Source organism: Peromyscus californicus, unplaced genomic scaffold, assembly GCF_007827085.1.
Source record: "Peromyscus californicus insignis strain IS unplaced genomic scaffold, ASM782708v3 Scaffold_11__1_contigs__length_118956290, whole genome shotgun sequence".
NCBI lineage: Eukaryota > Metazoa > Chordata > Mammalia > Rodentia > Cricetidae > Peromyscus > Peromyscus californicus.
Window position 1 is genome coordinate 105,336,805 of NW_026294402.1, and position 27,836 is coordinate 105,364,640.

At 45.9% G+C, this 27,836-nt stretch overlaps 2 protein-coding genes across 2 annotated transcripts in view; one reads left to right on the forward strand and one right to left on the reverse strand.

The window, feature by feature from the left end:
* Positions 1–14,485, forward strand: part of Ltf (lactotransferrin) — a 28,389-nt gene extending 13,904 nt beyond the window's left edge. Inside the window, exons 13-17 of the mRNA XM_052729839.1 lie at positions 2,491–2,632; positions 7,271–7,338; positions 10,270–10,454; positions 12,096–12,285; positions 14,309–14,485. Of these exons, the coding sequence (XP_052585799.1) occupies positions 2,491–2,632; positions 7,271–7,338; positions 10,270–10,454; positions 12,096–12,285; positions 14,309–14,343 (620 nt within the window). The 3' untranslated portion in view covers positions 14,344–14,485. The remainder of the gene's footprint in view (positions 1–2,490; positions 2,633–7,270; positions 7,339–10,269; positions 10,455–12,095; positions 12,286–14,308) is intronic.
* Positions 14,486–25,786: 11,301 nt separating this feature from the next.
* Ccrl2 (C-C motif chemokine receptor like 2) lies at positions 25,787–27,436 on the reverse strand. The gene is made up of 2 exons (XM_052729840.1): positions 27,245–27,436; positions 25,787–26,941 (listed from the first exon to the last, which is right to left on the reverse strand). Exon 2 carries the CDS (start codon positions 26,928–26,930, stop codon positions 25,857–25,859), a length of 1,074 nt encoding a protein of 357 aa, XP_052585800.1. The 5' UTR covers positions 26,931–26,941; positions 27,245–27,436; the 3' UTR covers positions 25,787–25,856.
* Between the last annotated feature and the right edge of the window lie 400 nt (positions 27,437–27,836).

The window sequence follows — 27,836 nt, forward strand, 5'->3', positions numbered from 1 at the left end:
GAGGATTGCTGCCTGGCTGTGGCTTGCTGGTCTATTTTAGAATAGTTAGGGTCTCTTGTGGTCACCTCATGGAGCCTTGGATGCACAGGGTGTTTCTTACAGAACATTTCCTAACCTTCCCCAACTCCACCCGACTGCTATGGAGATCCAGATCTCAACATCAGCCTGCTTCCCTGTGTCCTAAGAATGGATACAGGCTTGGAGAAGCACACACTTTTATTTCTTGGTGTCCCTCACATTGTACCTAAATTCCTCTTAGAGCCCAGCCTGTTTCTGGAGCCTGGTCATTCCACTCCATCCAGTGCCCACCTTGGTCAGCGTGAACCACGTCCTTCCTGCTGCAGGCTTGGTCATGCCAGGCCACACGGCACCTCTTAGGTGTGAGCCCCATTGTGTTATGATTGGGTCTTAGGTTCTGGTTGGGACATATTTGGGGCACATGGTTGCTGTTCTTGCCAATCATCACGGTGCCCCCTGAGTCATAGGACAGCTGCCACGAAGTGTAAAGCTCAGCCTTTCCAGAGACCGACACACATTGTGGCTCTTCCAGCAGCATAGGCTTCTGGAGTCTGACAGCAGAAACCCCTGCTTGGGGAACAGGGCTTCTGTGTCACCTCTATCTTCTCTTTTCTTTTTCTTTTTCTTTCTTGGTTTTTTGAGACAAGGTTTCTCTGCCCTAGCCGTCCTTGAACTCGCTCTGTAGACCAGGCTGGTCTCGAACTCACGGAGATCCGCCTGCCTCTGCCTCCCGAGTGCTGGAGTTAAAGGCATGCACCACCATGCCCGACTATTTCCTCTTTTCTTGAGTTAAATCACACAATGGGTACACTTAAGTTAGGTCTAGCTGCAAGGAACAGAAACTCTCCAAACGTCAGAGCCTTAGGCAAGATGGGTGCTTATTTCTCTCTCACATAAGAGAAATCCAGAAGTATGTTATCTAGAGCGGGTACAGTGACAGCTTGGGCTTGGGGACCTGGGCCTTACATATCTGGTTATTCTGTTGGATGTGGCTGGTCCAGTACCCGTTTCTACCATGTCATGCAGAGTGAAGGAAAGAGAGGGGGAGGGGACAATGGTGCCCCCACCCCCCATGTGTGTGCATGTGTGTGGATGCCAGAGGACAACCTTGGGTGTCATCCTCACAAACAAAGTCTCCCTCAGACCCAGAGCTCACCAATTAGGCTAGACTGACTAGCTAGCCTGTTGTAGGAACCTCCTGTCTACTGCCCCAGGGTTGGAATCACAATCGCATGCTGCCACACCCAGTTTTTTTTTTTTTTTTGGTTCTGGCGATCGAACTCAGCTCCTCATGCTTGTATAGCAAATACTTTATGGACTGAACTTTCTTCCCAGCCCATGCCACGCCCCCCAACAGCAGGTTTATTGTTTATTAAGCCTCTGTAGTACATTATCAATTAGAACAATGTCATACATATATGAATAATATCATTACAAATGACCTTTTGTTGTTGTTGTTGTTATTTTGAGACAGGGTTTCTCTGTGTAGTTTTTGGTGCCTGTCCTGGATCTTGCTCTGTAGACCAGGCTGGCCTCAAATTCACAGAGATCTGCCTGGCTCTGCCTCCCGAGTGCTAGGACTAAAGGCGTGCGCCACCACCGCCCGGCAAATGACCATTTTTAATTAAAAAATTAAAATATGTCCAATCTTATGAGTTAGCAGCTAGCCGAATTATTAATAGTCAGATATATCTTTTTGTAATCATAAGTCTAGTAAGATAGCTTGAGTTTTCTAATGTAGGCGAAAATGTGATAAAATAGACATTTCCAAGTGTTTTGGTGTGTATAAAAATCCCATACCTTTTAGGAATGTTTCCAGAGAGTTGGCACCCAGCGCTCCTGAACATGCCATTATACTTAGTACCGATGGTGTACCTGGCCACAGGGGTGTACTCAGTCACAGGGGTGTACCAGCCACAGGGGTGTACCAGCCACAGGGTTGTACTGGCCACAGGATTGTACTGGCCACAGGGTTGTACTGGCCACAGGGTTGTACCGGCCACAGGGGTGTACTCAGTCACAGGAGTGTACTCAGCCACAGGGGTGTACTCAGCCACAGGGTACTTTCTTTCTATTGAGAAGCCAGGCACCCAGGAAGAAGGCAGTATTTCTATTTCTGATTTAAAAATAAAAATAAGAAGTCAGATTGTGGAACAGGTGGCCAGCAGGTGGCCCTGCTGAAGACCCTGATGTCGTGGTCTTCAGCAGAGTTCCCGCTAAAGGCTGTGACGACAGGGCCCCCGGGGTGACTCCCCAAGCACCAGGAATATCCTGCCCATGCCTACAGTCTGAAGCTTTTCTGATTCCCAGTGGGTCTCTGGTTGGTGGTAGAATGTCGTTCCGTGATGATGAGTGTCCTACCTCTCCTGTCTACATACTGAGCTGAAACCACGCTACGTCATATGAGGGTAAAGACCTCGTGTTGATTCTGCTCCAAAGCACTAATTAATGCGCATTCTTCCTCCTGTCCAGATGAATTCTTCAGCCAAAGCTGTGCCCCTGGGGCTGACCCCAAATCCAATCTCTGCGCTCTGTGTGTTGGCGATGAGAAGGGTGAGAATAAGTGTGCCGCCAACAGCCAAGAGCGATACCACGGCTACACTGGGGCTCTGAGGTGAGTGAGTCTGCGACAGGGCACCGCCAGCATAGGGCCTTAGGCCTCATTCTCAGCATGTGGCATGTGGTCCTAGGGGGCCAGGTGTGGCCTGCCATAGGACGGTCGAGAATCAAGTAGACAGCAGAAGCAAGAGCCTCCTATTATACCCGACACCCCGAGAGTGGAGGTTGGATGGCAGAGCTGCAGGGGCTCAGCTTAACTGTCCAGCCAGCAACCCACGTGGAGCCTCGGTGTTCTCAGCAGGCAGCTGAGTGTTTCAGTGTTTTCTGGGGAGACATTTAATAACTGCCACCTTCCCCTCATCAGGTCATCATTATATCTTATGTCTTCACTTTCTCCTTGACTTTGGCCTTAAAGGGCCTGAGAGATGGCTCAGCGGCTGAGAGCTTGCTGCTATTGCAGAAGAACTGAATTCAGCTCCAGGACCCCTATCAGGCTCACAGCTCCAGGGGATCCAACGCCCTCCTCTGGCCTCCACGGATACCCACACACACATATGCACACACAGACACACATACACATAAACAAAAAATGTAGTCGGGCAATAGTGGTGCACGCCTTAAATCCCAGCACTTGGGGGGCAGAGGCAGGTGGATCTCTGTGAGTTCCAGGACAGCCAGGGCTGTTACACAGAGAGAAACCCTGTCTTGAAAAACAAAACAAAACAAAACAAAACAACAAATTTAAATAGGTCTTTTTTAAAAAAAATGACAAGGAGAAAGCCACCAATAGTACTATCAAAAATGAGCTTCCAGATTTCATTCATTTTAAGTGCTGCATGGGTCAGAAAGACTGTACAACTCACATTTATTGGGGTATTGTTCTCATGGTCCTGTGTAGGGAGGGTGTGATATGTGTAGAGGCTCCTTCTCCCATCCCAAGAGTATGCTTTACCACTAGATGGTGTCACAGGTCCTCAGATGACAGTAGTCAACTGGACTTTGAGCCTTTAAGTATAAATTCGATAATTTTTCTCCCACTCAGAAATATTAAGTAGACAAGTTTATAAGAACCCGAGGGAGTCCTGTGACTCATTTTCCTCAGACTTGCACCACGATATCGTTTCTCTGAAAATAGCTGCACGTCGGTGTTCCTGTTTATACTAAAAACACTATTTTATCTTCTTCCCATTTATATCTAGAACCCAGACTGGGAGTGTATAACAAAAGAGTCAAAAGCCAGAGCCAGGAGTCCTGTTTTCTCTTCTATCTATCTAAAACTCTCTTAGGTTAGCGTACAACCTATCAGCTTTCATCACGTGTCTTCAGACACGCACGGCGTTGTATTTGCCCCTGCACTCTGTCCAGCTCTTCTCTCTCTTCCCAGCTCATGCCACGTTTGCTCCCCTGGTACATGTGCTGCGTCACTCTCTCGTTCCCCGGCTTCTGGCTTCTTTACGATCTCTCCCTTGCAGGGCTGCAGAGATGGCTCAGCCGTTAAGAGTCCTGACTGCTCTTGCAGAGGGCCTGGGTGTGATTCTCAGCATCCACATGGCAGCTCACAGCCTTCTTCTGGCCTTGACAGGCGTTCATGTGGCTCACAGACTCCAAAGCAAACAGCCATACACATAAAATAAAATAGAAAGTCTTTTTAAAAACATCTCTTCCTTCCGTCTTGTGTTCTTCATTCTGGCTACACACACACACACACACACACACACACACACACACACACACACACACACACTTTTACACTTAGGCTCCACATCTGAGAGAAAACATGTACTATTTCTCTTTCTGAATCTGGCTTATTAACACAATAATCTCCAGTTTCATGCATTTTTTACAAACAATGGTCTCCTTTTTCTTTATACCTCCATTGTGAATATGTAGACCATTTTATTTACCCATTCTGTTGAGGGACATCTTGGCTGCTTCTCTTTCTTGTCTATACACATGGATATGCAAATGTCTCTGTCCTCGTGTATATACCCGGGTGTGGTATAGCTGGGCCAGATGGTGATTTTAGTTTCCGGTTTGTAAGGCACGTCCACAGTGCCTGCGCTGGTTTCAGTCTTGTATTCATAACTAGCGTACGAAAGCTACTGGTTCTTCATTTTTACCTTTCAAGTATTTTTTCTGTCTTGCTGCTGTGGTGTAAGACCTAGCCTCTCACACTGCCTCCTGTCTGTCTGTCCTCAGCCTCTCACAGTGCCTCCTGTCTGTCTGTCCTCAGCCTCTCACACTGCCTCCTGTCTGTCTGTCCTCAGCCTCTCACCCTGCCTCCTGTCTGTCTGTCCTCAGCCTCTCACACTGCCTCCTGTCTGTCTGTCCTCAGCCTCTCACAGCACCTCCTGTCTGTCTGTCCTCAGCCTCTCACAGCACCTCCTGTCTGTCTGTCCTCAGCCTCTCACAGCGCCTCCTGTCTGTCTGTCCTCAGCCTCTCACAGTGCCTCCTGTCCGTCTGTCCTCAGCCTCTCACAGTGCCTCCTGTCGCCTGTCTTAACACCTGGACTCATTTTATTGATGCCTGCGTTGCTGTGACTACTCCAGCATCACTTTCATATTAAGTATGTGACATAAGAGTGTGTGTCCCTAGCCAGGCACAGAGGTGCCTAGGAATCGAACTCACATCATCAGGCTTTTGAGGCAAGAGTTTTTACCCACTGAGCCATTTCCTCAGCCCATGTTTTTATTCCAAGTGTTCTGACACTTGATTTCTCTATGTGAATCCTCTCTACTTTATTAGATTGGGCAGTGGGTGGGCATTTCATTTAATTATTCAGTCTGGGAAAACAATTATTTTGTTGACAATTTCTAGCCTCTTTTCTGCAACTTCTCTTTAAGCCTTGTTTTTTAAACCATGGACTCCTGTGGATTGAGATCTGATTTCCTACTATTCATTAGCTGGCCCTTTACTTCCAGTTTCTGCAAAATTTGCTTGGTTGAGGGTTTTTTTTTTTTTTTTTCTTCTGAGACAGGGTTTCTCTGTGTAGTTTTGGTGCCTGTCTTGGATCTCACTCTGTATTTTTATCTTGTATCATTTTAAAGCATTTTTATGGCAAGGACTATTTATTTCTTTTTAAAAAATATATCTATCTATTTATTTATTTATTTTTTTCGAGACAGGGTTTCTCTGTGTAGCTTTGCGCCTTTCCTGGAACTCACTTTGGAGACCAGGATGGCCTCAAACTCACAGAGATCCGCCTGGCTCTGCCTCCCGAGTGCTGGGATTAAAGGCGTGCACCACCACCGCCCGGCTATTTATTTTATATGTTTTTTTCCTACATATATGTCTGCATACTACCTACATGCTTGGTGCCCTCTGAGTCAAGAAGAGGGAGTCAGATCCCCTGGAACTGGAGTTATAGACAGTTGTGAGCCTCCATGTGGGTGCTAGGAATAGAACCCAGGTCCTCTGGAAGAGCAGCCAGTGCTCTTAACCACTGAGCCACCTCTCCATCCAGGCCCCCCCCGCCCCCTTTTTTGGTTTCTCTGTGTAGTCTTGACTGTCCTAGAACTCTCTGTAGACCAGGCTGGCCTTGAACTCACTGAGATCCGTCTGCCTGTAGCCCCTATTTTTTACTTCCTAAATCTCTTTGTATTACGACTATTTCTATTTTGGAGCTTCCTCTACTTGCTTCATGAATGCTTCATTCCTTTCATATCTTGAATGATATTAAGTGTAGTTTGTAAAACAACAAACAAACAAACAACTCCTCTCTCTTATAATCTGGGGAGTATAATCCTTTTGGGGTATGGTCTCCCTTCAAATATCTATCTGATAGCTTCAGCCTGTTGCCCCACATTTGGTACTGGGCCTCATTGTAGGGCTTTTGGTTTATGCCATTCATTGTGAGCATCCTCATATCAGAGTCTATGGATATTTTCTTGACTTCATCAGATTCTGCTGATGAAGAATCTTACTGCTTCGTGGGAAGGATAGTCCTAATAACCAGCCTGGGTGGTGCGCGGGGACTGACTTCATCTTCCAGAATATAAACTTTTCCCTTTACTCCTTTATGGGTGGTGATGGGGGAATGCGGAGATAGAGGTCTTACTCTGTAGCCCAGGCTTGCTTCAAACTCACAGCAACCCACTTGCCTCAGCTTCCAGAGTGCTGGATCATGGGTCTGAGCCACTCTACCCAGCCCCCCCTCTGTGTCTGCCTTCCTCTGGATTTGTTTCCCTGTGCTGTAGTACTGCTAAGGCTCAACCTTCCAAATGGAAGGACACCCGTGTTAAGCCCTACCCAGGCACCCTGTTCTCAGGCACTTTCAAGGATGCTGGCGTTTCCCATCGCTAAGTCTTTCTGGACTCCTGTGGTGCACGCCAACTTTCATCCACTGCCACCACCCCCACCTTATGTTACAGTTTTCTTCCTTCAGGTAGGCCAGTACCGCTTGGCCATTGTCTTTCCAGATCTCAAAGGGTGTCATTATTATTTTCTCCTTTTCTTTTATAAATATATAGGCTAAAAAAGAAAAATCTCATTGGTGTCATTTCTTTGGGGTTTTAGGAGCAAAGATGCACAGATGCTTGCGATCTGCCATCTTAAATCTTAAATTCCTGGAAATAGTTTCAACTTTTGCATGTTTACTTCCATGTTTTAGTTTTTGGAATGTGTGTCACAAATATTTACGAAAATTCTAATGGTTTCTCTCTTGTGGTATATTTATTTTGGGAAATATTTTAGGTGCCTGGCTGAGAAAGCAGGAAATGTTGCCTTTTTGAAGGACTCCACTGTCTTGCAGAACACTGACGGTATGTGAAGACGTTTCACTTCCTTCTTCAAAGCAATCTTTAGCACCATAACACCCCCTCATCTCTGGTTTGTGTTTGAGAAGCTAGCATAACTATTTTCAGACTTTTGACTAGAAGAATTCCAAAATCTTTTCAGTTTATTTATTTGTTTGTTTGAGACAGGGTCTCATTTTGTAACTCAACCTAGAACTTACTAAGTACCTCACACGGACCTTGAACTCATGGAAGTCTTTCTGTCTTGGCAAACTGAGTTCTGGGAATTATAGGCATTAACCACTCCAACTGGTGAATTCTAAAGTCTCTACTGTATTAGACAGCATGGGAACATCTGTAGTGCCACAGTGATTTTGAAGCAATTCACACACACACACACACATACACACACACACACATACAGATATATATACATTCACACAAACATACACACATATACACACATACATACACACACAGGCATACACACTCATACACATATACCTATACATACACACACATTCACACATACATACACACATATACATTCTTATACACTTATGCATATACACATTCACACACATATACATTCACACATATACATACACACATATACATACATATACACATATACACATTCACACACATATACATTCACACAGACACACATATACATACACACATATACGCATATACATATACACATTCACACACATATGCAGTTACAGACATACACACACATGCACACATTCACACAGACATATGCACTCACACCACCAGCCATAGTTGGTAGCACCTGTGAAGAAACTCACTGTCTGTCTACCAGATAAAACAAGTACAGACAGTAATAATAACTGAATGTATGTAAATCAAATTTCCTTTCGAAATAAAGTTAATAGAAGCCTTTCTTCAGCTTGGTCTAAAAACTCCTTGAGAGTCAGTGAATGAAAATCCACAGGAACATGGAGGTTATGAAAGACAATGTACCAGCCATGGTTTGAACAGAACCTCTTCTTCTGGTCTCCCGACTGGGAAAACAAAGTTAGGTGTTCAGCTCCTGCCAGACATTTGCTACTTTTCAAGTTGCACTTTGCTTCTTAGGGCTTCTCAGCCTCCCCGCTCTGCCTGTGCAGGTGACTTGCTGTTTTGTTCAGTAAGCTGTCGATCCAGCCTCCTCTTCCTTTTCCTTCTCCCTGCCTGTTGTCCCTGGATAGGCATGTGTGTGCTAGGAAACCTCTGAGTCTGAAATGATCAGTATTAAGAGAAAATCCCAGAGGACAATGAGGTGTTTCCCAAGGAGAGGGATCCAGGAGGATGGTGAGGTGTTTCCCAAGGAGAGGGATCCAGGAGGATGGTGAGGTGTTTCCCAAGGAAGGGATCTAGGAGGATGGTGAGGTGTTTCCCAAGGAAGGAGAGTCAAGCACAAGCTTGGATGATGAGCCTGTGTGTGCACATTCAGGCGTGCTTACACTTACATCTGGAATTTATGGCAGCCTGTGTGATGTTCAGGGATCAGACTGATGTTAAATTTAATTTGAAGGTTCTCAGGTACTTAATATCTATATTTATTGGAATTAACTAAACACATTTGATAAACTTATGAAGTTCCCAACATGTTTTCCATGTTGAACTGAAATGAGAGGGAAAAGATTGTCTTTATTTGAAAGTTTGAGCTTGGAAATGCTTTAAAATTGGAAACTTTTTTCAATACTGACATGATAACTAACATGTGGGAAATCCTTCACTTGACATCATGTGATGAGTCATAGCCTGATTGTAATCACTCTGGAAACACTGTGCAATATCACCTTCAGATGACATCTGCAATTTGCCTGTGAAACATAACGGAATATTTTGTTTATTTTTGCATTGCCACCTCCACAGTATTTCATCATGTATATGCAAATGTTCTAAAATTTGAACAAATTCCAAAGCAAAAGTATTTCTAGTTCCAAACATTTGGAATAATGGATACTCAACCTGTTTTTTCTTTTGGATCCTTCTGGAAAATATATGGATAGATGGAGTTCTTTTATAAAAGGATGGGGCTGGGAAGATACATCAGTGGGTAAAGTGTATGTCATGCAAACATTAAGACCTGAATCCAGATCCCCAATACCCATGTAAGAAGGCAGACAAGGTGTCATGGACCTGTAATCTCAGCTCTGGGGATGACGGAGGTGGAGATAAGTGGATCCTGAGCCTTCTGGCCAGCCAATGCTGCTGAATCAATGAGCTCTGAGTTCAGTGTAAGACTGTGTCTCAACAAATGAGTGAAGAAGTCGTTGAGGAAGATATCCAAGTGTCAATCTCTGACCTCTACACAGGCAAGCACATCTGTACATGTGTATGTGTACACACACACACAACACACACACACACACACACACACACACACACACACACAGACAGACACAAATACTTAAAAGATCATTTAACAGCTTGACTGAAATACAACTTGAATATTACAGAACCCACCCATTGTCTGTGTACAATTTAGTAGGCTCTGGCACATTCAGAGCGATACAACCACCAACACAATCCAACTCCACAATACTCATTTGAACACCATGAAGAACCCCTTGCACCTGTTGGCAGGCCTCCATCTTTGCTATTTCAATATCTACTTCCTGTCACCATGGCTTTGCCTGTACTCATAAATACAATCGTCATTTGTAACCTTTTGTAGCTGGTTTCTTTCAACATAGATTCATGATTTTGAGTGTCAGCCATGTTACCACACGTATGAGCTTCACTCCCTTTGTTATTGAACAAGATCTCCTATATGGCTAAGCACTGATGCTTGGCATATTTGTAGCCTGAATAGCTTGTGTAGGAGAAAGCTTCATTTTGTCTCCTGCATATCATCACAGCCCACATATGCTTTTCAAAAGAGTCATACCAATGCAGAAAGACCAAGCAGGTTAGCTGTGGCTGGTGACACCTTTCTCTCACCAGGAAAGAACACTGAAGAGTGGGCTAGAAACTTAAGGCTGGAGGACTTTGAGCTGCTGTGCCTTGATGACACCCGGAAGCCTGTGACTGAGGCTAAGAACTGCCACCTCGCCATAGCCCCAAATCATGCTGTGGTATCTCGGACAGACAAGGTGGAAATCCTTCAGCAGGTGCTGTTTGACCAACAGGTATGGACCACCAGGGCCTCCAGCAAGGTCTTTACTGTGTGGGCTCCTGTCAGGAGCTCTTCATCCGTTTAAGCCTTTCTTCCTAGCCCTTCTGCTTAGTTGATGGGGATAGCATTTGCTTCAGGTTGTGAGTCTTTCTAGGGGATCAACTAGACTCTTGGCTCCTGGACTCGAACTTGTGTCACGGCCCAGAGGCAGTTCTGACCATTCCTTCCTGCTTCTTCCTGTCATGACTCATACTAGAACACTGGCCAAGCAGACGATGTTTATGACAAAATCCATAAAGCTGCAATCCCAGAGTGCACTTCACGTATAGATGATATGAGGCCCTTGGGCTCACAGATAAGCCCCAGGGAAAGCAGGACTATTAAACACAGTATTGCCTCTTCAAAGAAGAGATGTATAACCTGTTTTCTGCCAAGAAGGCCGGGAACTGATGTGGTTGATAGCCTGGTGACTTCTGTGCTATCTGCATGGCCAGGCCACACTGGTCCCAGACTCTCTGGTTTATCTCTGTCAATCTGTAGTGCCATGCTCCCTGACACTTAGCAGGAGCTTTGTTTGCCTTGAGCCCATGTCATCCGTTAATCTATAAACCTATCTTTACGGAAGATGTTACTCGTACTTTACAAGAGTTTTGATGTAATCATGTCTTAGACTTTGTTGTACACATGGGATTGAGTTAATTACCACCAGAAAACATTTTCCAAATTGTCCTGTGCTCAACTATGCCTGAAATAAACCACTGCATGTCAGATTTTTGAAGTTTGAGCCAACACTGGCTACTGAATTGTGTTGAACTGGACTTCCTTCTTGCCTCACATGGATTGACACTTTGCTGGCCATGATGCTTGTAGGGACCCCCCCCTCCATACCCATGGATTTGTGACTGACCCTGTTTTGGGGTGCCCTGTTCTAGTCTCTATTTTCCTATTACGACATGCTGGCCCTGGGTATGCTTTTTTTTTTTTTTTTTTTTTTTTTTTTTTTTTTTGAGACAGGGTTTCTCTGTGTAGTTTTGGTGCCTGCCCTGGATCTTGCTCTGTAGACCAGGCTGACCTCGAACTCACAGAGATCTGCCTGGCTCTGCCTCCTGAGTGCTGGGATTAAAGGCATGATCCACCACTGCCCTGCCCCTGGGTATGCTTTTGAGCTGGACAGTCCTGGGTTTGGAGAAGGAACTGTTGCTGAGAGAGGTTGACTGTCCTACAATGGCCCAGTTAATAGAAGCATGGGAGTTTTCCTATTCAAATTGCCCCTCTGGACAGCTGGAATACTACAATGTTCTAGATGATCAGCTTTTAAGGGCTGATCTCCAGAAATCGTCATCTGACCTCTAATCACCAGCGAGATGTTCTCTAGGAAGAGATAATAGATTCAGTAGGAGGAAAGATGTGGGAGGCAAGTTCAGAAGTGGTATAAAGCCTGGACCCTGGCTGAAGTGGGCATGCTACCAGGAACACGGGTAGGGAAGAGTTGCTACCAGGAGCATGGGTAAGGAAGAGTCACGCCCAGCAGGAAAAGGAACACTGCTGCTTTTTTGCTCTGCTGTTTACCCAGGATGGAAGGACCCTTGACTTTCCCATCCTCACACTCATTTCTTTTTTAACTACTCACAGACTGTTGGCTCTTTTGACACAGGATCTGTTTGGAAACAGTGGATCAAAGTGCCCAGGGGAGTTTTGCATGTTCCAGTCTGAGACCAAAAATCTTCTATTCAATGACAACACTGAGTGTCTGGCTAAGCTCCATGGCAAAACAACATATGTGAAGTATTTGGGAAAGGAGTATGTCACAGCCACCGCTAATCTGAAGCAGTGTTCAAGTTCCCGTGAGTGGGTTCTAGATACAATTACTGAGGAACCAACATGGGAGAATGTAGTAGGCTTTCTTTTGGGCCACCAACCGGCTCCCAAATCATGGCACGGAGACTTCTTATTAGTTATGAATGCTTGGCCATATCTTATGCTTGTCCCACTAGCTCTTATAACTTATTTTAAACTGTTTCTCTTCATCTATGTTTTGCCTCAGGGCTTTTTACCTTTCTTTCATTCTGTATGTCCTACTTTTCATGCTTCTTCTCTGTCTGTCTGTCTGGTAGCTGCACGGCTGGCTGGCCCCGGGCATCTCCCACTCTTTCTCTCTTTCTCCCTCCCCTCTCCCTCTCTCTCTCCTAGATTCCTCCTCCCCCTCCTTATTCTCTCTGCCCATCAGCTCCACCTATCCCTCTACTGCCTAGCTATTGGCCGTTCAGCTTTTTATTAGACCAATCAGGTGCCTTAGGCAGGCAAGGTAAAACAGCAACACATCTTTGCCTAGTTAAACAAATGCAGCATAAACAACTGTAACACACCTTTACATAGTTAAAGTAATAATCTGCAACATAAACAAATGTAGCACATCTTTACATAGTTAAAGTAGTATTCTACAACAGGATAAGGTCAAGGTTCAGAGGACAAAATGCATGTAGAAATGCAAATTCCTTAAAAACTTAAAATGTAGAGCCAAAGAGATGGCTTGGGGGTAAGAGCACTCATTGCTTTTCTAGATGACCTGGTTCAGTTCTAAGCACCTGCCCATGTGGCAGCTCACAATGTCTGTAATTCCAGTTCCAAGGGATTTAACACCATCTTCTGGCCTTCGTGGGTACCAGGCATGCAGGCAGATCACCCATACACACATAACAAAATAAATTCAGACGTAGGAAAGTGTATAATTTAATCCTTGAAAACTATTTAGAACAGTGACTGGAGATGTAGCTCAGTTAGTAGAGCATTTGCCTAGTATGCACAAAGCCCTGGGTTCAATCTCTGGCACAGTATGAAGTGAGTGAGTGTAGTGATCATATTGTAATCCCAGTACTTGAGAGGTAGAGGCAGGAGGATTAGATGTTCAAAATCATCCTTGGCTACATATGGAGATTGAAACCAGCCTGAGGTACATGAAACCTATCTCAAAAAAAAATTTCAAATACATATTGTACATTTACACACACACACACACACACACACACACACACACACAGAGTGCACAGTGGCCTCTTGAATCCCTACATCTGGTCCCCCACTCAGAGGCAGAGGCATGGCAGGTGCTGTGGTCCAGGGGTGGGAGCAGGCCCAGAATCTCTTTGTTAGCTCTTCTCAACTTGGGATGATTTTGTTCCCAAAGGAGACATTTCCTAGAAACATTGTTGATGACCACAATTTAGTAGGAACTGCTGGTTACAGACAATAAAGCCTGGGTTGTAAACAAGCAATGCACAGGAGACCCCATTCTACAAAAAAGGATTATCAGGTTCCCCACACTGATTGTACCGAGGTGAGGAGCCAGGTTCTGTGTTGGGCGGCTTCTCAGGTTGCTGTGTTTCAGCTGTGGTTCACACTTGACCTAGGGCTATTGGATGAACCATGTGAACAGGTAGCACTGGTGTAGAGGCCATGTACGCAAGGACAGAGCTGTCTGCTCAGGCTGTCCCCAGATCATGGAACAGTGACTCACGCAAGGCAGATGCTTAGCCAATGTTTGCAGATGAAGGATAAGCAAATAGATCAGCCTTTACCATGCACACTTTAGGAGTCAGAGGGCCACAAGTGTCTTGTGAACCTAAGAGGTGTGAACTGATTCATTTAGAGGTGGAGTCAAGTGCCCCTCGGGTCAGAGCAGAGGGATATCCTAATGTTCCCAGGAGGCCACAGTTGCTAGAAAAGTCAGTAGAAAACACACAGATGGATGAGGCAAGCCCTGACTCACAGTGGTGGGACAGGGGTTTGGATATTGTTTACCTGACCTCTTTGATTTATAGATTAAAAAAAAAAGAATCTGTTCCTGAACGTCCTGCTTTCTGTGTCTCACAGCACTCCTGGAAGCCTGCGCTTTCCTTACCCAGTGAAAACACCGAGCAAATGGCCGAGCCTTCCCAGGGAGCCTCAGCCCAGATTCATGGCGTCTTGGCACCTTGCAGAAAGTGAGCTTTGCTGATCATCTGTTCTTATAACTCCCTGCTGTCACTTGAGGTAGAAATAAAGTGAGAAATAGTGTTGGTTTTCTTGTCATATGAAATGTCACCCATCATGTCTCAAATTTTACACTGAGATCGTTTGTCTGACCAAACGCCTGCACACTTGGACTTTCCTTTGGAGTTTTCCAGGCCCAGCCCTCCCTTTGTCTTGAAGTTCTGGGCATGATGCCCATTGATCTTGAATCTGGGGACAAGCCAAATGACTATTTCCTTCCCAAGGGGATCTGGTTTATTCACATAGATATTGCAGAACACACACACACACACACACACACACACACACACACACACACACACACACACACACATATATGTGCATATATATACACATATATATATGCACATATATGTGTGTGTGTCCCAGATCATGTGTGCCTGTATATGTATACCTCATCATTTGATTGCATATAGGACTGTGTGTACTCCTATACTCCTGTGTACACTAAAGCTCATGCATGTGTGTGCACATGCATGTGAAGGCCAGAGGACAATCTCGAATGTCATTGCTCAGGCACTGTCTACCTTTTTCTTTTGAAAGAGACTGTAATGCTTTTCTTTCTAGTGCTGTGGTAAACACCATGACCAAAAGCAACTTGAGGAGGAAAATGTTGATTTCATCTTACAGCTTACAGTCCATTGGGAAAGGAAGCAAGGCCAGGGACCCGAGGCAGGAACCTGGAGGCAGGAACCAAGGCAGAGACCATGGAGGAATGCTGCTTACTAGCTTGCTCCCCATAGCTTGCTCAGCTTTCTTTCTTTTTTCTTTTCTATTCTTTCCTTTTCTTTCTTTCTTTGGTTTTTCAAGACAGGGTTTTTCTATATAGCCCTGGAACTCAATCTGTAGACCAGGCTGGCCTCGAACTCACAAAGATCCACCTGCCTCTCCAGTGCTGATATTAAAGGCATGTACCACCATGCCCAGCTCAGCCTGCTTTCTTATAGCACCCAGGACTACCTACCCAGGAGAAGCACTGCCCCAGTAGTCTGGGACCTCCCATATCAATCATTAATAAAGAAAATGCCCCACAGACTGCTCTTCAAAGCACAGACGATCCTATAATTCTGCTCCATCATGCATTTGCCCAGTGCTCACCATTGCTAACAAAAATGGGCATTTCTGTTGCCACCTGCAGATCCTTCTGGAATTTTCAGAAAAGAGACCAAGACTTTTTTTTTCTTCATTTGCTACGTTGAATTAAGGCCAGACATGTTGTCCTTCACTAGCTTGAGGTGCTTATTCTATGAGAAACATTTGATGGTAGAGTTTAATGCTTGCAAATGTAAAACATGACAATTTGTTGTAGGATATTTTGACCACACTCTGACACGTCTAAGACTGCCAATAAAGTTTACCTTGAATCAGAGGGTGGAGCTAGCTACTAGCTGACCAGAATCAGCCATAGAGGTTTTGGAGGACCCAGGACATATAGAGAAGCACAGGAAGTACTAGGGAGGGGTTAGAAAGATTTTCAGGCAGTTTGGATCAAGGAAAGAGAGAGAGAGGAGGTCACTGGTCGATTCTCACTGCTTCTCTGATCAACCAGGTTTTAACCCCATATCTGACTCCCAAGTTTTTATTAATAATAGAATAATTTAGATAATCTCTATGACAACTAGACAATTTAAGTCCTTTTGAATCAATCAGATATTAAAGTGAAATTAAAGACTCATCAGTGAGCTGGATGTTGTGATACATTCCTTTAACCCCAGCCCTGGGGAGGCAGAAGTAGTCAGATCTCTGTGAGGCCAGCCTGGTCTACATTATGAATTCCAGGACAGCCAGGGATACATAGTGGGACCCTGTCTCAAAACAAATAAACAAACAAACAACAACAACAACAAAACCCAAAACACACACACACTCACACACACACACACACACACCCAAAAGACCCCTAAAGAACAACAACAAAAAACACCCACCAGTGAAGTCCCTTTCCCTGGCTGAAATGAAATCTAGTGTCATCTGTTGTGGGAAGCTACACAACTGGAGCAAGGACCCTAGATGTAAGCCCTGCTGGCTTACCAACAACCTTTGCATCTGTGGCCACCACGGGTCAGCGCTGGCCCTGCCATTCATCCTGCTGGTCTGAACCCAGGATGGTGTAGAAATCTTCATTTGGGGCTTGTTAGACCTCAAACATGGGAAATGAAAGAGAAATGGAGGTGTCAGACAATAACTCTAAAAGTTTGTATCTGATCTCCATTATTTCAATGCAGAATAAAGTCACATGGCACATGTTAGTGAAATGGTCCAGCAGAACACCCACCCCCCTTCATTTCTGGATCAGAAGCAGAACCTTGAGTTATTCCAGTTTCAGGGCTCTTCTCTGTCCCTGTTGTGGTTGGAATATGAGATGGCCTCTATTGGCTCACGTATTTAATTAAACACATGGTACCCAGCCGCAACAGTCTTTTGGAAGGTTGTAGAACTTTTCGGAAGTGGAATCCTCCTGGAGGAAATGGGTCACTGGGGTCTTCTAGCCTGGTCCCACAAAGCCGAGCCCCTTCCTGTCTGTTTTCTGCTTCCTGTTCTTCCAAGAGTTGAGGTGGACTCCCAGCTGCCCACTGCCACAACCACAGAGTAGCCTACTCTGTTCCTGCTACTCCATGATGGACTCAAACTGCAAGGTGATTTTCTTTTCAGGGATTGGTCATAGCAACAGGAAAAGTAACTAAGGGGCTGGAGAGGCAGCTCAGCTGTTAAGAGTGTCTTCTGCTCCTCGAAAGGACCCAAGTTTAGCTCCCAGAGCCTGTAACTTTAGTTCCAGGGGATCTGACACCTTCTGGCTTCCATGGGCACCCACACATATGTCTACCAAGACACACACACACACACACACACACACACACACACACACACACACACACACACGTAAAGAAAAATACAATTATTTTTTAAAATTATTTTTTAAATTTTATGTGTATGAGTGTTTTTCATGCATTTATGTCTGTGTACCATATGTATGCCTGACATCCTCAGAGACCGGAAGAGTGTCATATCCCCTGGAACTGGGATTACAGATGATCGTGAATCATCATGTGGATTCTGAAAACTGAACCTGGGTTCTCTGTAAGAGTAGCAAGTACTCTTAATCACTGAGCCATCTCTTCAATCCACATAAAAACAACATTTATACATACATACATACATACATACATACATACATACATGTATGTATGGTAACTGAGCTGGAGAGATGGCTCAGTACCTGTGTTGGACGATCCACAGCCACAGGTAATTCCAGCTCCAGGAGGATTCAATGCCTCTGACCTCAGCAGTCACCTACATGTGTACACACATACAGACACACAGACACACAGACACACAGACACACACACACACACACACACACACACACACACACACACACTTCTTGTACTTCAGGTTCACAACTTAGAATGTAGAGGATATTAACAAGTCACCAGCCTCTGCAGCAGCTGTGGGCGTGAGCACTACCCTGCTCCTTACGTTGAAAGTGATAGTATAGTACTGCTGGCTCCCAGTGCCACGCTCTGAAATAGATTCTCACAAGTGTTTCAACAGAAGTGGGGGGAAAAAATACCAGAAGCAATGCTTGAATGGCAGGGTGGAGCCAGGAGTCAGTGTTAGATCCAGTGTCCATTAGGGAAGCATCTTGTGAGGCTGTGTTACTCGAGAAAAGTAAGGGTGAGACCTCTCAGCTGACCCTCTTGGAGTGTTAACAGTGATACCCAGGATGTAGGGATGGCCACCCTTTGTTGACTCTTCTGTCCTTTCCTTTGGTAACAAAGATCCTGGAAGGTCGTTTGCCTAAGGGAAAAGCACATGGAGAGAGGACAGGGACCCCAAGATGAGAGGTAACCCAGGGGAAGACTGGGAGGTGGTGGAGGCAGTAGTCAGGGGACATCAAGGCTCTCAGGGTCTGGGGTTCTCCTAAGAGAAATCCTGAGCATTCTGAAGATATATTGCTGACTTTTAAGAACGAATGATACCCTGAATATTAGAGGTGGTAGGGACTCTTGGCTAAGGCAGAGATAGATGGGGGAAATAAAGAAGAGGAAACTCATCCCCTTGGCTTCTGCTTTGCTAGGGCTATAGTCAAAACTTTCTGGTCATCAGAATTATGAAGTCCAATGTGGATGAAATATTCATCTGTGAAGGCTGCTGGGGTTCTGTGCTTCTCATGGTCTTATGGGAGAAAACCCCTAAATAATAAATAATACCTCTAGTGAACAATTTTAGACAGACACATATATGTAAAATCTAGATGTGTGATGTGGACTCCAAGACCTATCCTGACACTTCTGCACAATGCTGGTCCCACAGACTCATGCCTCCTGCATCCTCCATCCTCACACTCAGCTGAGTGTGTACTCCTGTTACTTTTCTAGTTACTGTGACAAAAATCAGTTTAAGGAAGTTCCTTTTCACTCAGTTTGAGGGTATAATTTACCATAGTGAGGAAGGCACAGAGGCAGGAGTGTGAGGCAGCTGGTCACATCATGTTCACAGTCAGGAAGCAGAGAACGATGAATACTGGTGCTCAGCTCACTTTCTCCTTTTTAATTCAGACAGGCAACCCAGCCTAGGGGATGGTGCTGCCCACATTCAGAGTGGATCCTCCCCTTTCAATGAAACCTTTCTGGAAATTCCCTCACAGACAGGCCCAGGGGTGTGTCTACATGGTGTTTCTAAGTCCAGTCATTCTGACAATGAAAACTAATCTTCACAGAATGGGTTCTGCTCAGTATCATGTTGTAATTTCCTCACACCCACGTTCTCAGGAAAACCTCTGAACTTTGGATTCAACACAGCCTATCTGTAGTATCATTTTCTGTTTCTAACTGTGACAGGTTCTCAAGGCTTTCCCAGGATGATGACATGGTACAGTGAACCCAAGTCCTAGTGAATTTCCCCAAGGTCCTTGCAGTCCCGAGAAGGTCCCTTGTCCTCCGTCTCCTTGGTGGAAGAATGTCAGAAATGTAACTTGACATTATGTCAGATCTTTGCCCTCAGAAACCCAGAACAAAGCAATATTTTCTTGGTCGATGATTCTTCCTCAGGCCTCTTGTCTTAAATGTTGAATTTTTAAGAGCTTAATTAGGTTAGCTGCACAGCAGAAAAACAAGCAAACAAGCAAAGAACTAAAAAAAGTCCCTTAGCTTCTGTTTCCTTCTTGTGGAGCCGAGGGCGTTGTTTCCTGGTGGCACACTCACTGGGAAAGAGTCAACCGTCCAGATACAATGCCCTCCACTCTCTCTGGACCAGGGAACAGGGAAGAAGGAAGAGAAGGCAGAGTCTGACCCAGAGCCACAGTGTGAGAACATGTTCACTGTCTCCACAGACTGAGCCAGAAGAACCCAGGACAGGTCCAGCCTTTCCCAGCCCACCCTTCCTCACCCATCATCTGCTTCCAGTTCATAGGACTGTCTGAGGAAAGCCAAAAATGGCCCATCAGGCATCTCTTCTGCTCTGAAGCAGACCTTGTGAGGGGAAGTCATGCCTTCCACACCTTCCTAAGATGGAAAGAACCTACTAACATTGACTGAACCGCTGCTGGCAGGGCTCATGCCTATGAATGCCCTCTCACCCATGGTAGGGGTGAGGGTCAAATGTTTCCAGGTTCTTGGCCTCTTATCCAAATAACTGAAATGAAAGCTTATACAAATTTGCAAAAACCACAAGGAAACTTCATTTAAAGCAAAGCAATAGAAAAGACCAGAATGCACTGCCAGGAGCAGCGGCCTCATGAGTGAAGATGCTCAAGGGCCCCAATTGTTGTTGGGACTTCGCTTGACTGGATTCAAGAGAAGGAGGAATTTGGACTAGGGGAATACTAAGGGTGGTTCTCTGTTTTGACCAATAGATTAAGTTATATAGTCACTTTTTCTACTGTGCATGTCTCTTCCCAAGATGCGTCTGATTTTCATCATATGCAAGCCTAATTATACCCAGGCATAAGATGATAAATAGGGTGTGCTGCTTAGTTTTTGTCAACTTGACACAAACCCAGACATATTTAGGAAGAGGCAATCTCAACTGAGGAATTGTCTCCATCAGACTGGCCGGTGGGCGTGTCTAGGGGGCGTGTTCTTAATTGCTAATTGATGTAGGGGATCCAGCCCCCTGTGGACCATACCATGCCTGGACAGGTGGTCCTAGGTTGTACAAGCAAGGTATCAGAGCAAGCAAGGAACAGCAAGCCGCTAAGCTCCTCCGTTGTCTCTGCTCCATTCCAGATTCCTGCCCTGGCTTCCCTCACTGACATCCTGTATCCTGTAAGCCAAATCAAGCCTTTCCTCCCCAACTTGATTTAGGTCAGGATGTTTAGTCACTAGAAAAGCCACTAGAACACGGGGGACTCTCCCTAAAAGTTCACTTGGGGACACAGTTTTGCCTTAACGCACATGCACTCAAATCCAGTTCAGGCTTGATGACTTTACCCTCAGCTAGGATGTACTAGGAATACTTCTGAACAGAAACAGTCAGAATTTGATAGAGAACAGAAACACAGCCCACTGTTTAGAAAGGGGTGTAGGTATAGCCTGACAAATGTGGGGTCTGAGGTTGCTAGTTGCATTGTTCAGAGAGAGGCATGTGTATATAGCATGTGTAGGTAAAGGAGCTAGGCTGCCAAGAGTGTTGTTAGAAGGTAGGCATGCACAACCCAAATCAGGTAGAGTCCTGGGTTACTACACTGTCCCCTATGCTTCTCTACCTCACCCTGCACAAGGATGTCTCACAGTGCCATTTCAGAGAGGTGAGAGGGCTCTGGGGCCCTCTGTACAAAGTCTTCAGTGGTGTCCTTGTTACCTGGAGCTGTTGGCTTCAGAATGTGGGTCCTGACAACCCCCGGGCAAGCCACATTAGGCTTGCAGTAGAGGTGAGCTGGGACAGTGGTGATGGGCAGAACTACACCCTAACCCAGACCCTAACCCAGACTGTCCTGCCGCGTGCCTCTTGCCTTCTACTCAAACCAAACCCTTGAGTAGGACCCAGAGGGACACAGGAGGACACAGGACCTCTTTGTTCTTCCCAATGTGGCATATCAATCAAATCTCTCTCTCTCTCTCTCTCTCTCTCTCTCTCTCTCTCTCTCTCTCTCTCTCTCTTTCTTCTTTGTACCATTGCTTCTTTGTTTAATTGACTTGTTGAGGACAATTCAAGACAAACCAAGCCTGGTTTGTTTGGAGTCTGTCAGGGCTCAGACTCTGATCCTAATAAATATGGTAACACATGACACACCCACCCAAGTCTATACTTGGGGTCCTGACATGAGGTTCAGGTTTAAATAGGGAGCAAGAGCTCTGTATAACCACGCCTGGTCAAGGTGTGGTGGCAAATATCATCGTCTCCAGTCCAGTCTCTCCTACAAGGTGGTCTAACCAGTGTTCAGAACTGTGTGAAATCTCTTCCCAGAGGACCAGTTCCCCATCTAGCTGACAGCAGCTCCTCCTTCTCTATCATGAGACTCCCGGGAAATTCCAGTTCCCTCCATTGTTTCAGTAGTCTGATCTCCAAAAGGAGAGAGGCATACAAGTCTTCATTCCTGCCAGGCTGGCTACACCCTTTCCTGGGAATGTGTAGTCCTTTTCCTAGGCAGTGTGGTCTGGAGAGCCGGAAGGTTGGATTTCAGTGCCCAAACACAGGAAGGTCTGTCTTTGTAGGGCTGCCATGGGAAGACTGAAGGCTGATGACTGGAATGCCCTCACCCAGCCGACTGCAATATTCCACAGTTGGTCCCAAAGTGATGAGCCTTCCTCATAGACAGAGCCAATCGGCAGTTGCTTCCACTGGCAAGTAACTTGCAAGCAAAACAGAAGCACTATTAATTTTTTAAAAACTATACTAGCCATTTTCTGTTTGCTTTCTACTGTTTGTTAGTTTTTATTACAGTATTTGTGGAAAAATAGAAAAGCTAGTGTTATTTTTAACTTTTACTGCATTTTTACTTGTGTGCATGTGTGTGTGTGTGTGTGTGTGTGTGTGTGTGTGTGTGTGTGTGTGTGCCAAAGTGCACAAATAGAGGTCAGAGGACAACTTGTGGGAGTTGGCTCTCTCCTTCCACCCATTGGATCCCAGGGACCCAACTCAGGTCATCAGGCTTGATGCCTTTACCCTCTGAGCCGTCTCACTGGTCCTCAAGTACTGTTTTTATTTTTAGGGGACAGTCTACTTGGTCTGACACAGAAGGAAGGCCTTGCTACATTCAAGTTTTGAGGATGCCGCACTCTTTTTTTTTTTTTTTGGTTTTTCGAGACAGGGTTTCTCTGTGTAGCTTTGCGCCTTCCCTGGAACTCGCTTTGGAGACCAGGCTGGCCTCGAACTCACAGAGATCTGCCTGGCTCTGCCTCCCGAGTGCTGGGATTAAAGGTGTGCGCCACCACCGCCCGGCAGGATGCTGCACTCTTGAGTCTCAGCACCTGTCTTACAGCTCCCATTAGTGTTTCCAGATCTTTCCACTTTCCGAATTCCATTCTGGAAATTTTGACAAGGCTGTCCTTTGAGTTCATCCCTGTCAGTAAGTGTCGAGAATGATGTTATTTCCTCTGAGCCGTCTGTTTGACATAGAATAGAAGTGGGTGGAGAGCCCAAACCTATTTCCTTAAATCTGTGAAGATATTATATTCTCAGCCAATCTTTCTTGAACTTCCCAAACCCTTTTGCACATCTCCTGGGATACTTTCTCTCTAAGTCTCTCTCTTGCAACTGTGCTCCCTGTCAAGGGTAGGGATGGGATGGTGTGGTCCATGGGCAGGCATCCCTTATGCTGCTTGGAAACTATTTGAGTGTGTGATGGAAGCCTGAGCAGCAGAGGACCCTAGCCTGTGCTCTGAGACAGCTCACACTAACACACTGCTGTGTTTCAGGGGCTTTTAAAATCAATCATATTGGGGCACAGTTGGTGCACAATAGATGACATATTTAAAGTCTACAATTTGATAAGGTTTTGGCATATATAACTGTTAGTGAAAACACCACTGTCCAGATAACAAACGTTCCCACCAGGCCCCTCAATGTCCTTGTTCTCTTTGTAATGTATCCCAGACCCCTCCTATCTAAGCATCCCTTACAGCCACTGACTTCAGCCACCAAGGATTAGTTTGTGTTTTCTAAAATTTTGAAATAAAAATAAAAATGAACATATTGGAAATTAAAAAGCCTAACTGAGCAGAAGTCATCTGTTGCTCGGCCTCTTAGGACTTCATACATGAAGCTGTGTGGTCCTGTAGTCTGCTACTGTTTCTCCATCCATCTGTTGAGGGACAGGTGGATCGGTGGCAGTTGATGGCTCTATAAATACAGTTTTCATGAAGGTCCATGTACAGGTATGTGTACAGGCATGTTTTCATCTTCGTTTCCTTGGGTAAGCATTTAGAAGTGGGATGACAGGTAACTATATGCTTAGCTTTAAGAAACTTCCATCTTTTCCAAACTGGTTGTGCCATTCTGTATTCCCACCAGCAGTGCATCAGAATTCCAGTTTCAGTTACTTGGAGATGCCACTGTCAGGTTCTTCCTTTTCTAAACGTCTTTCCGTTGTGTGTGGTGGGGGTGTGGTGTGGGGTGATATGTGTGCGCATGCCTGTGTGTGTACATAGTAAGCGCATGTGTGAAAGTCGGAGGGCAACTCTTTGGTTAGATCCCCCCCTCCCCCCCTATGTGGCTTCCAGGGGTTGAACTCAGGCCACCAGGCTTACACAGCAAGTGTCTTCACTGAGCCCTCTCTATGGCCATTTCTTTTTCCTTCCTTCTGTTATGATGATGACTGTCGTTGACCTGTGACAATGGGCGAATCCTTTGTCCTGGGGAGGATTCCTGGGCGAATGCTCTCCTCATTCTCTGAACCTGCCTGCACTTGCCCCCACTTGGAGGCCTGTAGCCCCATCATAGCCCTAAAAGAAGAGCTGTGGCCACAAGCCCTCAGCCCAGATGGAGTGTGGAGTGCAGCTTTGAACTGAGAGAGGGGTCACTCGGAGATCTCGGGTGCTCAGAGACATGTCACCCTGGGCAAAGAGCTGGCCTTTTGCTGACTGGCAGGTGGAAGCCCGTGCTGTGTAACTCAGCTACGAAAGGAAGTGGGAAATTATCTGTAGTCACAGGCTAATGGGGCCTGAGGTATGTGTTATATTTCAAAGGTCACAGTGCTCATTAAATCCAACGTTTCTAATGTACATCTAATGTACACCACAGTGCTCATTAAATATAACTCTCACATCTACTTTTGTTAAATTTCCTAAGACACCACAGCCTTCATGGTATAGTCAGAGGCAAGTATCTCTAAAACCTTGGAAGACTCCCAGGCTGGAAGAACCAGGGAAGCTTGGGTACTAGTCAAGAAAGCCTAGCATGTTCGCACAGGACCTATTGCCTTACCTTTGGTTTCCACGACCTCCATGCAGTCAATTCTCTCAGGACCTGAGAGAGCATGTGCCTGGAAAATTGTTTCCACGCTAGTGTTTGCTTCTAATTTAGACTGCAGTCAAACTGGGTTTAAAGACTTTTCTTTTTGAGATAGGGTCTAATGGACCCAGGCTGGCCTTGAACTCACTGGCCTGAACTCATCCAGCCAAGGATGACCTTGAACTTCTGATCTTCCTGCCTCTGCTTCTTGAGTTGAACTAAAATTAAGATGTACATTGCAGAGCTGGACATGATGGCACACACCTTTAACCCAAGTACTTAAGAGGCAGAGACAGGGGAATCTCTGAGTTCAAGGCCAGCCTGGTCTATAAAGAAAGTTCCAGGACAGCCAGGGCTACATAGAGAAACCCTGTCTCAAAAAAAAAAAAAAAGCACACAACCATACTAAGTCCATGCTGTGGTGGGCATCAAAGCCAGGGGTACAAGGCTGACATCCTACCAACTGAACTAACCCCAACCTTCAAACTGGGCTTTAAAAGTACATATTCATTTGTTGAACAGAAAAACTGGCGTTGGGGAGGTCTTGCTGTGTTGCCCTGGTTACCTTTGCGTTTGTGGGAATCCTCCTACCTCAGCCTCCTAGAGTGCTGGGGTTACAGACATACGCCACTGCCCCCCCTCCGGCCCCCGACAACTATTGGAAGGTTGACACACTTGGATGACTCACAGGCTCTGGGCCAATGATGTCTGAGTTTGCACTTCAGCTCTGCCACCTTGTAGTTAAGTGACATTGGACAAATTACTGAGCCTCAGTTTCTTTCTTAGAGATATGGTACTAACACCACCCACACTGCAGACAACTAGCAAGGGGAGGGGGTGGAGTTCACCCTTATAAATAGCTTAGCCCTGTGCCCGAGACAAATTCAATGCTTACGAGTAAATATTCACTAGCCAGCCCTCTTTCTTCTTATATTCTATTTTTATACAAACATGTAAAAAATTACATAAAATAATACAAAGAGACAAGGATCCATGTTTATGTATCCTGCCTTTGATGCAAACTACTGTAGAGTTCAATGGGCTGGTCATGACCTCCCCTTGGTGCCGCTCGCCGAGAGCCCCCACCACTTTGAAACGGGGTGTCATTGCAGCGTGGGAACAGGCTGCAGAGATAGCTCGTAAAGGCCTTGTCAAGAAGCAAACAGATGAGAGGGTTAACACAGCAGTGGATGGTGGCGATGAGCTGTGTGACTTGAATACTTGCATCCAGGCGGTAGCTGCTCTTCTCATCCTGCAGGGACAAGTGTTCCTGGAACTCGGACAGGAGGAGCACAACATTGTAGGGTGCCCACATCAAAAGGAACATACCCATTATGACAAAGGCGAGCTTTCGAAGGTCATTCTGCCTCTCCCTGAAGGCCTGCGCTTTCCTCATTTGTCCACAGCAGAATATAAAAACCACCAGAGGAAAACCAAGAACCAAAACGTTCATCTTTAAAGTCAGAAAATGCTTCCAGAATGGCTCTTCAATTGGCAAAAAGTGAGGTTTGCCAAAGGCACACTTGTGTTTCTGTCTTTCCATCCGAAGCTGATAAAACACAGCTTCGGGCAAAGCAAGTACAATAGCTGTGACCCATGCCAGGACACTTACAGCAACACTCCCGGGCACCTTCGTGAGGATGGAGGCCAGCCTCCCTTGGGAAAACACCTTGTACCCTTGCACGAGGAGAAGGATGTTGAAAAGTGTCTCGCTGTATAAGCCGGTGGAGTGAAGTCCAACAACAGCTTTACAAGTCCTATTGCCAGGGCTTTCCCCATGTGCAGCAGTGTGTGCCCAGAATGGCAGGGGAAGCAGGAAACACACATTGGAAAGCGCCAGGTTAAGAAAGTAGATGTTCCGCACATTCTTGAATCCTTTGTATCTCACCAGGATAAACACAGCCAGCGCGTTGGTGAGGAGACCCACCGCAAACACGGCACAGCAGATCTGCAGTACCTGCTGGGCAGAGAGGAACTCGGGGGCGAGGGCTTGGTCCATCCCACTGCTGTCCAGGTCATCCTCTATGAGGACATCATACTCATCCTCTGGGGACGCTGTGTAATTATCCATCTCGGGCTGCCCTGTGGGGAAACCAGAGATTATGTTTCCCTTCCCTATGGCAAAAGATTGAAAGTAAGCATGCCCCCACTCTCCAGAGTGGTGGCTGTACTCAGTCTACCCATTAAGCACCCAGGGACTGAGCTGGTAATGAGACAGATCTGCCAGGCACAAAAGGAGGCAGGGATATTACAGTCGCTTAGATTCTTTTGGTTAAAATGAGACTCGATTAATAGGAGATAGGATCTAAGGAAACCAAGAGTTAAAAACAACCAGAGAAGTTGGTGTTCCTCCGACCTCCCAGCTATTTAAAAATATTTCCTTACCTTGCTCACGGCTTGAAATGAAACAGTGAAACAGCGTTCTCGGGGCAGGCTGCTTGATGTTTTTCTCTCGGGGGGATATAAACAGATGTTTGCAAAAGTGAAACCCCACTGGTCAAGCACGTGGACAAACTGGCGAGATAAAGATAACCACTTGACGGAGTTCCCAAGGGTGGGGAAGGGTGCAGCCCCACGATCTACCATCCAGGGGGCTGTGGGAACACTGGGGTCAGAGAAACGCCACTTCCTTCTGAGCAGGCTGCTCCTGACCCCGAGGAGCTGGAGACGGCGAGCACTGTTTATCCCTCTGAGGCTCTCCCCTTCCAGGCACAGCTTTCAAGGGCCAGCTGGAAAGAAGTTCTGAAGCCGCTCTCAGGAGCCTCTGTCAGCCTCGGAGAAACTGAGACGCTGCTTTCGTCTCTCCCTCTCCCAGTATCCCATGTTTGATTCCAGGTACCTTTTAGCCAGCTGTCCTCCAAGCTGCCTCAGATAAGGGCGCTAAGTCAAGCCTGCTCGCAGTGATAATAAGAGTGATGTCAGAAGCTGAGCTGTGCCGCCCCGCCCCCGCGGCTTCTGACATAAGTTCTCTTGAGTA